General features: G+C 40.0%; 1 protein-coding gene across 1 annotated transcript; it reads right to left on the bottom strand.

Annotated features, from left to right (window-relative positions):
• Positions 1-436: 436 nt before the first annotated feature.
• On the bottom strand, positions 437-11,745 carry TCN1 (transcobalamin 1). Its single transcript, XM_012759842.3, has 9 exons — positions 11,575-11,745; positions 8,771-8,950; positions 7,558-7,698; positions 6,502-6,657; positions 5,086-5,276; positions 3,314-3,494; positions 2,152-2,335; positions 823-941; positions 437-664 (listed from the first exon to the last, which is right to left on the bottom strand). The coding sequence occupies exons 1-9, from the start codon at positions 11,651-11,653 to the stop codon at positions 603-605; spliced, it is 1,293 nt and encodes a 430-aa protein (XP_012615296.2). The 5' UTR covers positions 11,654-11,745; the 3' UTR covers positions 437-602.
• Between the last annotated feature and the right edge of the window lie 1,251 nt (positions 11,746-12,996).

Below are 12,996 nucleotides of genomic sequence, written 5' to 3'. Positions count from 1 at the left end.
AAAGGAAAATAAATGTGGGAGAAGAACAAGTGGGGCCCAAGGGAGACAGCTGGGAAGAAGAGATGGTATTGTTTCATGAACCGAGGGCTGACTTTGCATGCATAAGCCTCCCATCTCCCCCTTTCTTCTGAGCGACATTTCTCTCTCTGCCCACTGCCTGTCTGAAGTCAGTATGACCACTGGGTTCCTCTTTTGCATGCAGGCCTCAGAGAATTCAGTTTCCCTGCAAACTTTCTGCAGCTGCAACGTTAGATCTAGACCCTTATCTCCAATTTACCCGGTTGCTCAAGGTCACCTAGACAGTTAGTAGGGAAACATTGAGTAGAGCCCCGCTTATTAGACATGTGGTCTAACCTCTTTATACTTCTTCCTGAGGTGGTCTTCCCTCTAATAACTTCTAAAACCCTTTAAAAAATGAAGCGCTCAGAACATGCTCTTTTTGTGTAGTTGCTAGTCTTTTTATTGAACATGTAGAGAGAGAAGGGAAGGTTACTGACTCTCCTGTTGGAATTAGGATAAGTGAAAAGGAAGGCATGAGGCCAATTTCTGCATGGAATTCCACTGCAAAAGGCTTTTATCCAGCTGAGGAAGGTTTGGGCTTATTAGTATTTGCTCCAACGAACCTGCAAGTTTTCTCCTTCATGGACAACATAATTACCAGCTCCTGAAAAGGAAGAACAAGAACTGGCTCAAATGATTTGACCACTTAATCACCAAGTAATGGATATTTTCCCTCCTAACCCCTTGGGACCTCCCCCACAAAGGCTCACACCCTCACATACCTGAACGCTTGGGCATTTCACTCTGTGGGTCTTTCCTTACCTTGGCTCAGTGGTTTGCCTCCACTCAGAAGTTCCCAGTAGGTTCTGTCATTACTGCTGGCCTTTAGGCCCTGAACAGAGGTGATGTAGGGGCCCCAGTCACTCTCCACCATGGTGAAACTGTGGGGAACAGTGAACAAGTTACAGGCCCTTAGAATTTACGTGAGCAAGTCTCACACTGTAACGAATCTAAGAATCACTTGATGATTCCAAAAAAAATGCACATTTCCTGGCCCTATGCCCAGATACTTTGATTTTGAGGTCTGGGCTGAGGCCCGGGAATCTGCATGTTTTATAAACACTGCAGATGAGTCTGATGCTGGCACTCTACATGCTAAGTTATAGAAATGATGTCCATGGTTTCTGCCCCACTTCTGGCCATACTAGACACTTTTTGGTCAACAGCTTCAACTTTCCACTCTAAGGTGGCAACTGTGAAGATACTAATGCTGTAGAAGAAAGTGTTAACCTCAAGTCCCAGAGGTATCATAAGTTGGTGGGTTTTCCCTTGGGAAAGTGGAACAGGAAAGAATAATTTGATATTTCATGTTGTGTTTGTTAAAAAGTGACATTGTCAGTGTTTGTTTCATATTCCATAGTCATATATCTTCCTGGAGGGCCTTGAAGGCAGGCTTTAAAATATACATATTATATATATATATATATATATAATATGTATATATACATATTATATATATATATATATATAATTATTCTTTCTCCATAGCATTCTAGAGCATGTTGTTAAACACAATAAATGTCAACTAGATTTAAGAAGCCAATTAAATGATACTTTTCAGAGGCAAAGTCGATATCTTAATTTTAATATTTGACCTCCTAGGCTAGGGAACCTGAATCTAGGGTTCCAAGAGTTTCTTGAAAGAGGAGGATGAAGAGGCTTCAGGACATCTGTGAAACCCCCAATTTAAATGCCCAATTTTGTGTGTATATTTGTTTTTCTGGGACGAGCATTAATTGCATTCATCTGATTTTCAAAGGGGTCAGTGATTCAAAAATAGTTAAGAAATCACTGTTGTAAACCTAAAACGTCTGACTTACGAGGTTCTATTTATTGAAAGAGTTTTGCTGAAATAAGAGAAAGCCCTGGGATTCATTAATCCGTTAAAGGAACATTAATTTAATAACTATTACGTGCTAGAAGACAAAATATCTCAGCTCTCTTTTTAAACTCCTGCTGTGAGATGGGGTGGTTAGCAAAGACACTGATCCAGAATCGTTTTAAAATGTGTTTTGGATTCACTGCAGATGTGTTCTTACTGAGTCTTTAGGAATGACACAAACCCCTTAACCTTAGGTTATGTGGACATACCCAAAGATAGTCTTGTTCTGTTTCTGAGCTTGCTCCATTACATCCAGAAAGACAGAACCATGTCGCACGGTGACATTGGTGTCATACGTTTCATTGATTCTCACAGAGTAATTGACTGAGATATATGAGGGTGGCTTATGAGGTGCCACAGTTATAGGCAGAGGAATGGGAATGTTGAAGTTACCTGAAGGAGACAGAAAAGCCAAAAGTCATATTCAGAATAATAAAAATTATGTCAGAGATTGTACACCTACCTATTCAGCCTCTATCCAAGGATGTTTTTCCTTTATGGAAGAAAGGTGGACTTGATACAAAGAGGAAGCATCATCAATTAAGAAGCAGATTTCTCATATAACTAAAGCAGAAACTAAAACCAGAAACCTCATGGGCTTGTGAATGATGGCATCTGGATTAAATCCTAGCTATTTAAGCAATTCAGTTGTCCCAACTCCCATTTCTCACAGAAGATCTAGACTTTTTAAAAAATTTCTTAAGACTTAACTGAAAACACACTAAATGTCAGGCACTGTGCTAGTCTTGGCACATGGATTATCTCATTCAGTCCCCACAAGAACCTTTGTTAGATACTGTCATCATTACCATTTTTGTACATCACAAAACTGAAGCTTAGAGGTTAAACATTTTGTCCCAGGTTCCTAAAACTTTAAGTGGCAGAGCAAGGAATGTACAGAGATACATGTTGTAAAATCATTTGTTTGAATAAGTGGCTCATGCTATGATTTTCTTAGAATATTGCCATATTCCTTCCACACAGGTGTCTTCTTTCCCTGATGCATCACCACTCACTGGGGACAATGGAAAGTCAGAGTCACAAAACAGATCCTCTGCACTCTGTTTAAGTTGGGAATATGCTCAGATCTCTCTGTATCTGACAATCGGAAAATATACCTTTAGAGGTAGACATCACTTCATCAAGTATACCTTGTTTATCAATGTTTGAACCAAGAATGGCATCTAGCACTCAGTTAAGAACAAATCCTCAGGTGGTTATAATCCCTGATGACATAATAAGAATGGAATTCTCTCTGGGAACTGTTTCAGAGGTTTATCTGGTTACTTTGGGTCCACAAGAACACCTAAATCTCACATGCTTTTTATGTTATGGTGAAAGGCACAATAGTTTGCTGTTTAGAACTTGTACCTGAACGAGGGACACAGGAGTTAACATCTAAGTAGGTCTTTCCCATCAGAGCAGGGAAGACCTGGGCTGCGGCAATTGGAATACCGAATGTTCCTTGAGAAATTTCCTTGAGCACTGTGTTCAGAGTTTCTTGACAATTCCATTCACTTTCTTGGTAATACTCTGATGACACAAAAAGGGCCTGAGAGACAGAGAGGGGAGGGGAAAGAAGAGAGAGAGGGGAGAGAGAGAGAGGGGAGAGAGAGGAGAGAGAGGGGGGAGAGAGGAGAGAGAGAGGAGGGGGGCAGAGAGAGAATAGAGACAGAGGGGGAGAGAGAGGAGAGAGAGAAGAGGGGAGAGAGAGAATAGAGAGAGAGAAGAGAGAGAGGGGGGAGAGAGGGGAGAGAGGGGAGAGAGAGGAGAGAGGGGGGGAGAGAGGAGAGAGAGAGAGGAGAGAGAGGAGAGAGAGGGGGAGAGAGAGGAGAGAGGGAGGGGGGAGAGAGAGGGGAGAGAGGGGAGAGAGGGGAGAGAGGAGAGAGAGTGAGAGGGGAGAGAGGAGGGAGAGAGAGAGAGAGAGAGAGGAGAGAGAGAGAATCTAGTAATTCAGTATTTATTGAACATTTACTACATAAGAGGCACTTTAGATAACTCAGCTATATTTCCTGCTGTCGAAAAGCTTATAACCTACTTTGGGTGGGGAGGTGGGAAACTGCTTAATAACACAAGCTATAATAGCTTCAATGACAACAGACTTTCTCTGCCATATTCACCCCTGTATCCCAATGCTGGAAAAATAGCTGTTATATAGGAGGGACTCAGTAGATATTGTTGACAAACTATTGTAAAAGGAGACCTAGATGAATGTTCAAGACCCCCAGTGGATGCCTGAAACTATGAATAGTACCGACCCTTAAATATACTGTTTTTTCCTATACATACATACCTGTGATAAAGTTTAATTTATAAATTAGGCACAGTAAGAGATTAACTACAATAAACTAATAATAAAATAGAACAATTATAGCAATATACTACAGCATCACTACTCTTGTGCTTTGGGGTCACTATTAAGTAATATAAGGGTTATTTTTTATTTCAGCATATTATGGAGGTACAAATGTTTAGCTTACATATATTGCCTTTGCCCCACCCGAATCAGAGCATCAGGCATGTCCATCCCTGAGACGGTGCACACCACACTAATATAAGGGGTTTTGTGACAGTTGATCTGACAGCCAAGATGGCTGCTAAGTGACTAATAGGCAGGGAGTGTGGACAGTGTGGACAAACCACTGGACAAAGGGATGATTCACATGCCAGAAGGATGGAGCAGGAAGGTGTGAGATTTTATTATGCTACTCAGAATGAAGCACAATTTAACATGTATTGATTATCTACTTCTGGAATTTTCCATTTAGTATTTTCAGACCATGGTTGACTGTAGGTAATTGAAACAGTGAAAAAAAAAAAAGAGAAACACAGGTAAGGGGGACTACTGTATATGGCAAAGTGTAAAATTGCACGTGATAGAACAAGATAGATTGCAGTAGACTCTAGAATTTCTTAGATTGTAATTAGGAAAAGCTTCCTAGGAGCGTGGGATATGGAGAGGTAAAGGTTGAAGGGGAGAAGGCTACATTTCAGGCAGGGGAGGGGAATCAGTTGAACAAAATCACAGTTGGCATAGGAAACACAGAATGGATAGGAAGGTCTCAGGAGGCCAATAAGAAAGGGTAGAGAGACCGCTTTCCTCCATGACGCCCCTCTGCCTCCTGCTTCGCCCTCTGACTTACCTGCATAGCGTTTCCTGTACTGAATGCATTTCCAAGGAGACCATCTTCTTTTCTCTCAAGGAGAATCTTGTTTACCAGTGCCTTTGTGTGATTACTGATCCTCTCTAAATCCTTTCCACCTGCTCTGATCTTCCCGTTCGTTAGATTCCTTTTCACGCAGGTCAGGGCCAGGATAGCCAACGCACCAGTATCTGTCAGGACACAGAATGTTGTAGGCAGGGTGACCAACCACTCGAGTTTGTCCTGGGCTGAAAGGCTTTAGTGCTGAAAGCAGGACAGATCTGGAGAAACTGGGATGGTTGGTCATGCTCATTGATGATGGGAGAGAAGGATTTCAAGATACAACAATCATTGCTCCAGAACTAACCACGCAAATATTTCAAAATTCCCACCCAATGTTGAGTTGCCAGGTTCCTCATACTTAATACCTCATACCTGGGTCATAAAAACACCTATGGATTTGTAGGTGCACGCACAGGGACAGTCTTCCGTTTTTACATCCTAATTTCTCCCATCTTTCTCCATCTTTCAGCCGTATTGGCAAAGGAATTGAGAAAACCTGGGATGATGCACCAAACAAAATATGTCTTTGCAAGGATGTTAAGAGTTCCCTTAGAAGACTGATTAGAAAATAGTACTTGACAGAATTTTTACCCAGTAAACATCCTTTGAGGGCCATAAGAGCTCTTTTTCTGGCTTGATACTTGATTTCTCCTGTGTCGTTTAGCATGGAACCTTCCCTCTCTCCTAGAAAAAGGAGTATGAGAAACCTCACTTTCTCCTTACTATCTAGAAATACTGAATGGTGGTTTGCTTGTAACTTCTTGGAGAAAGTTGAGCTTGTGCATTTGAAGTCATAGGAGCTGAGTTGTCTAGGGACTTCTTTTTGGATGTTTAAGCTGACTCAGTGAAAAATTTCTGGTTCTTCTCCAAGATGAGTCCATATCTTATTGATTAAAATATCAGACTTTGTCACTGGAGAAGTTGTATTTTTCAAGTCAATCCACACATTCAAATTGTCCCAATAAATTAGAGAAAGAGGCCGGGTTAAGATGAACGAATTCCACTACATTTCTTTTCTCTACAGCTTATACTTCCTAAGATGTTTTATATGAATATTCTCATCCTCTATCCTCATTTTACAAATTAGGATCTAGAGTTAACATCCATTGGTTACATAACTCAAAGAAGAGCTGGGGTAGGAGCTAGGTCTTGCTATTATACCACACATCTAGAAAGAGGATTAGTGGCCACCCATTATCCATTCTTCTCCAAAAGAAAAATTTCTTCTGAGGAGACTTAGGGTGAAGAGAAGAGGAAAACAGATCCAATTACTTACTGGTAGAAAGACCCACAGGGTAAGACTTGCTTATGACCATGTCCTCTGTACCAAGAGAATTGGATTTAGTGACTCACCTACTGAGAACTGGCCACCGAAATAAAAATTTTTATTTTCAGGAGAGAAGATTTCAGCAACTTTGGTGGCTGAGTAGCTTCCATTGAACAGACACAAGGCCAATACGTCCAGGCTGAGCTGGTAGTAGTTAGTCAATGGATTGCCATCATGTGTTTCTGGCAGAGGGAAAAGACAAACCTTACTCAGGGAGGTGGTACAGGAGTAATACATTTTTGATTTATTTCTGCCTAGGTTATTTCCATTTCTCTACATCTAAGGAAAGGCGAGTAATAGAAGGGGGAGATCACCCACAGAGTCAGCAAACCTGAGGAATTTAAAGATTTTTAAGGGCCACTAAACTCCACTCGACTCCTTTCATTTTATAACAGAGGGGACCCAGCCATAAAAGGGTTAAGATTCTATCCAAATATTCAGGTGAGTACAGAGCTAGGATCAGAACACAGGTTTCCCACCTCCAAGCCTCTTGCACTTTCGACAGGAAGGTGTTGGAAACATAAGTAGAAGTGTGGATTGGAGGCCATCTCAAAGGATGATGGGATCAGAGGGACTTAATGAATAAAAGGATAAATATTGGGTGGATGTTGAAATAAATCAATGCACCTTATTAGTGGCCACCATGGTCAACCTGTTTTTTCTAGTGATAAAGTACTTTGGCCATCTTTATCTCTTAAGATGGTATTAGATGCTTTGGTACTTATGGCACAGTGTCCTGTACTGTGTAGCTATTTCTGATATAATTCATTATTTGTCTAAAAGCCAAGCTCCTGGAGGACTAGAGAACATGAAGTGAGTGTGTGTTTGTGTGTGTGTGTGTGTGTGTGCCTGCTATCATCTGTAAAGTAGCACTTGACACAGGCTCAATGATCAGTTGAACATATTTAAAAAGAAAATTCAAGGTATTTGCTGAAATAAGGAAGAAGGAGAATGACCTGCAAGACATAGTGGGATAAATAGATGGAGAGGAGAAGAAAAGAGTGGAGGGAAACATCATGCAGTTCTGAATCAATGGAAGAGAAGACAAGGTTGTCTATGATCTCTAAACATTTGATTCTTACCCATATTTTCAATTTCTGCTTGGAATTTATTTTCTAGCTGGCTGATTAGGTGATGATCATGTATAAAGTTTTCATCATGGCTATGACATGCTCCCAAAGCCATTGTAATCAAGGCAAGCTGTCCAGAGGTTAAATTTGTCACTGAAAATAAAAGTATTCGAGCTTAACAAGGTACATGCTTATGATTTTTTTTTTTGCTTCCTGTCTTCCTTGTGATTTATGTTGCCTATCATGTCTTTATTCTATTCCACTCTACACAGTCATATGAACTGGTACAGTGTGCTATTACACCAAATATTGTAGGCCATCATTACATAATGGTAAATATTTGTATCTAAATATATCCAAAAATAGAAAGTAAAAACATAGTATTATAACCTAATGGGACTTCCATCATCTACACAATCCATCATTATGTGGAACATAACTATACTAATATTTTATTCTTCTCTTCCCCCTTTGTCCCTAAAGCAGAGCCTTTTATAGCAGGACTGCATAAATGCAAGCTAGATCTTAGTCTTTTCCATGAAATCATGGAATCTTTTTGGAATTACAAAATTGTTATAAAAATGAAAAAAGAAGGTAAATAGATAAATAACAAGACATTGGGATTTTTTTTCTCTGTGTGATACCAGCTTACCAGGATAGTAATAATTAATTTTTATGTTTTGCCTTATAAAATATCAAAACTCTGAGGCTTCTCATAATTTTTACAATAATGTAATGAGGCAGGCAAAGGTGGCTTCATTTCCCCCCTAATATTAATTAGAGAACTGAGGCTCAGTATTGACATGACTAGTTCAAGGCTGACTATAGACTCAAACCTAGTCCAAATTTTTACTCCTCCATGGTTTCCTCTCTATGGTCAGCTTTCTTAGTTGTGGTCCATATCTCTGTGGTAGCAAACTCAGCTAGCTAGCTTATATAACAGTATTAATGGATAAGAGTCCAGAGCTTTTCTTGGTGGCTTCCTGAAGGAAAATGGTTTTTAGGACCAAAAAAGCAAGACCTATCTCTAGAGAAACCTTTCTCCCACCTCAAGTTTTATACAGCTAGAATAGACGTAGCAGGGATACTTTGAACACATAATTTTTAGGATTAGCTGGAGATAATCTTTTAGAAAGGTAGATCTTTTCCTAAATCTTCCTGAGAATACAGGCACTCACCTGTATACTCACCTGTATTCTCACTTCCTGAGAATACAGGCACTCACCTTTCCGTTCCCCAGCGTCTCGGACTCGTTGGAGCAGCCGTTGCTCTAGGGTTTGGTTCTGGATCCCCACAACTGTGACGGACAACAGGACATTGGCAGCTTTGGTTGCCCCGGTATATTTTGATTTGACTATTGTGTTCAACAGAGGCTTTAGGCGGAAGTAGTCTTCTTTACTTACCTCTGAGGCAGAGGAGGAAGGAAATAAGAAACACATACTCAGAAAATATTAAGACTTGGAGCAGAGGTTAGATTAAAATATTTAATAACAGGCATGGCGCAGATCTAGACCAATCCAGTGGCCACTGACCATGTTGGTGGAATAATACGAAGGCAAGTCTGGAGCCCCCCCATGCCAGACATTACTCTTTTAACAACCAGCATGAAAATGTTAACAACTGTTACAGCCTTACCTTTGTGTACTGGTAGGATATCAGTCCTGCCTGGGAGATAGAGTACCATTCCCTAATTTTGTATATGAAGCCTACAGAGAGAATGTCCTTAAAGAAAGCTCTCTAATTGGAGGCTTAGCAGAAACTAGAACACACGTCTACTGACTCTGTCATAAGTACCTTCTACTTCCTGAATTCAGTTCTTCCCTTCTCTATCTTCTTGTGAACCAATTGGGTTAATACTGAGGAAATGCAGGCAAAAATCCTATGTTACATTGGTGATTGACCCCAACACTTCATTGTTTAATTGTCCAGCTGGCCAGACATTAAGAATATTATTCAGCATTGTAGACCCTTTGGAAAACCCTCCAGTTTTAGCCTACATGTCCAGACTCCAAGGATTGAGGGAAGTCACATGGAAGTAAAAGAGAATACAGAGCCCCCAAAGAACTAGCAGAAAATAAGAAGGGTTAGTTATCACTTGAAACATAGTACAATTTCTCAACACGATTTTCTCAGAATCTTGAGTAGTAGCCCAAAATCCTACTCATTTCCAGATTGTCTCCTGGGTCAGTGGGAGAGTAAAAAGAATATGAACCTTGGATTCAGTCACACCTTAGCTGGACTCCTTAACTTATGACTATAAATAAGTTATGTAACTTTTCTAACCCTCAGTTTCCTCATTTTAAAATTGTGGCTATTAACACCTGCCTTAGAGATACTGGATAAGAAACCATTTAATAAACTGTAAAATCCCATATATATATATTTATAATTACTTATAGTCAACTGGAGTTTTTTTTTTTTTTTTTTTTTTGAGACAGAGTCTCGCTTTGTTGCCCAGGCTAGAGTGAGTGCCGTGGCGTCAGCCTAGCTCACAGCAACCTCAAACTCCTGGGCTCGAGTGATCCTTCTGCCTCAGCCTCCCGAGTAGCTGGGACTACAGGCATGAGCCACCATGCCCGGCTAATTTTTTATATATATATTAGTTGGCCAATTAATTTCTTTCTATTTATAGTAGAGACGGGGTCTCGCTCTTGCTCAGGCTGGTTTTGAACTCCTGACCTTGAGCAATCCGCCCGCCTCGGCCTCCCAAGAGCTAGGATTAGAGGCGTGAGCCACCGCGCCCGGCCTCAACTGGAGTTTTTATCACTAGACTTGAGAATATAGAAAATGTGATTTCCCTTGGCCATTTTTTCTTCACTTTAAAGAGTCAAGAAGTTCTGAATGGAGTGATTATAGGAAGGTCATGGTTTGTTGCAAGCACAATGGGACAATTGTGAGTTGTCTCTCTGAGATTTTACGGAAGCACCCATTTCAGCAGATTTTCTGGCACTGAAACAGGCTTTTTAGTTCCTGATCAACAACCCAAATCAGCCTCTTTGCCTGCTAAAGATAAATTTAATTACTTTGTACAATGAATTGAACTTCAAAGTCTCCATAGAGATCCTCTATTCTTAGGATCCAACAGGGGAAATGTCAGGCCAGGAAGAAAAATCATAGTTGGAAGATTCTGTGTTTTACCCTATATGAACAAAAATTTGTTTTCCAATCTCTTCTTATTGGCTATAGAGCACGAGGAAGCTGTAGCCAGGCATCTTTGGACTGGTTTAAAACTCAATTCCAGAGTAAAGTCTCACATATGGGAAGTCATGCACCAGAGAGCTACATCACACTTCAGGAGATCTTTGCTTCAATACCCTCCCTTCATTATCCTCCATTTATGGATGAAACTAAAGAGATTCAGAAACATTGGGTCATTCAACTCCTAAGAGCTTAAACTAGACCTGAACCCAGTTTTCATTTCTCCTACTTTATTATTCTTTAATAGAACCAAACAATCTCTGGAGCCAACACCCAGAGGAGAGATGGATGAGCCTTTTGCCCATGTCTTCTGGGGGAAAAGTTGAAGGAAGGGAGGTATGCAGTGTGGAACATCTAAACTAATGACAAAAATGTAGTCCTCATTATTTGAAAGGGATTATTATTTTTGCTGTGTAGTTACAAGTGATTAAGCCAATCATGGGTTGAACTCCAGGAAAATCAGCTACATATCAAAACCAAAAGATCATTTTCCACAATCTTGAAAAATCTCTGGGATCATGAATTGTCTGTCATTGGAAATTAACAAGGGTAGACAGTTACCTGGTAGGGATGCTGTGCCAGAAAGGATCTGAACCTAGAAAGAGCAGGTAGGCAAGTTAACAAGCTCACTCTATGATTCCTCTTGAAACATCCTACATTGTGGTGGCACTTTCCTCACCAGCTCCTGCCACCCTTTCTGTCACTAATGGGGTCAAGTCACATATGGAATTAGAATAGGATCTTTTCTCAAGCAATTCTACACAGTGTCTGCTGCCAACAGCCTTCAGTAGACTATCACACTAGAGTAATTTTAGCTCAAAGTGTACTTACCACAGATCGTGCATACTTGGCTTGAAATAAGAGAAAACAGCAAGAGCCCCACCAAGGGCAGCCAGTGTGGTTGTCTCATCTCTCCAACAGTGTTCAGGAGTGTTGAGGGCTTGGTTGGCTATTTATCGGGTGATGGGGAGAAGGCAATGAGAGCCCTTCCTTTGATTTGCCTCAGCCTTTTTCAATTAAGCAAGTATTGAGCAATGTCAGAAGGTGTGGCCAAGTGTATTTGTCCATGAAATGTGATAAATCAGGAAGAAGACTTAAAAGGTATGGTTAGAGAGAATGAGGAAATAATTTTTTTTGTTGTTTCTTGTCCTAGACCTTTCACATTTATTACTTGCTTTCAGCCCAATGAACATATATTAGGTGAGTAACTATTTTCAATAATGTTTCTTGTTTTTATTTCACTTTATGATTTATTTATGTCTCCTGAGAGATTAGATTTGATCAGGAAAGCACATACAACATATAAAAATGAAAGTAGAAGTTGTAAATCTGAAATCCCAGCAAGCAGGATTGGGGAGCCTGGCACATGGGAGAATCTTTGGCATAGTGTTTTGCAAAAAATTTCCATATATATAGGGGGTAAAAGTGCAATTCTGTTACATGGATATATTATATATTGGTGAGGTCTGGGCTTTGAGTATATCCATCACCTGAATGGTATACATTGTACCAATAAGTAGTTTTTTATCCCTTATCCCCTCCTACCCTCCTGCATTTGGAGTCTTCAATGTCTGTTTTCCACTCTGTATGACCATGCATACCCATAGTTTAGCTCCCCTCGTTTTAACTGGGTTCCCATTTGTCATTTTATTAGCGAGCTGTAAGAGTTCCTTATATATTCCTTATATGTGCTCCTTATCAGATATATGATTTGCAAATATTCTCTCATTCTGTGGGTTGTATTTTCTACCTGAATTCTTAAAATCACTGAATCCAGTTGATTCTTCCTTTTATTGTGAGACACATTTTCCCCTTGTCTTCTGTGACAACACCATCATCCTCCCCTAATTTTTCTCCCAGTTTTTCTTTTATACTCCTTTTTTATACTCACTACCAATCTTTTTTGAAACTTTAAATGTTATACAATCCTAGGGCTTTATACTAAAATATTATTTCTCACGTTACATACCCTCTTTATCCATGTCCAAGCCTTCAAATACATTATGTCTCCAATTTTTACTTTGGTCTTAGCTTCTCTTCTCAGTTCCAACTTATAGACAAGTGCATTCCCTGCACTTTTACTTGAATGTCTCAGCAATTTCAAAGTCGGCATATTCAAACTTGAATTCTTAGTCTTCTACTGTAGACTGACTTGCCACTGCTGCCATCTTTGCCATTGTAACACCTGTGCGACCTTAGGTAAGTCCCTTAACTTCTCTTTTTTTTTTTTTTTTTTTTTTTTTAGATAGAGTC

This window comes from Microcebus murinus, chromosome 4 (assembly GCF_040939455.1).
Source record: "Microcebus murinus isolate Inina chromosome 4, M.murinus_Inina_mat1.0, whole genome shotgun sequence".
NCBI classification, from domain to species: domain Eukaryota; kingdom Metazoa; phylum Chordata; class Mammalia; order Primates; family Cheirogaleidae; genus Microcebus; species Microcebus murinus.
The sequence above is the reverse complement of the archived record's forward strand: the minus strand, read 5'-3'. Positions and strand labels throughout refer to the sequence as shown.

Bases quoted from the DNA above. Each gene is read 5' to 3' on its own strand.
- TCN1 (XM_012759842.3), bottom strand. From the start codon at position 11,653: ATGAGACAACCACACTGGCTGCCCTTGGTGGGGCTCTTGCTGTTTTCT. The intron at 2,336-3,313 runs GTACAAGTTCTA...TGTCTCCTTCAG, and splicing joins CTCCTGTGTCCCTCGTTCAG to GTAACTTCAACATTCCCATT. The intron at 942-2,151 runs GTATGTCCACAT...TGTTCCCCACAG, and splicing joins CAGAACAAGACTATCTTTGG to TTTCACCATGGTGGAGAGTG.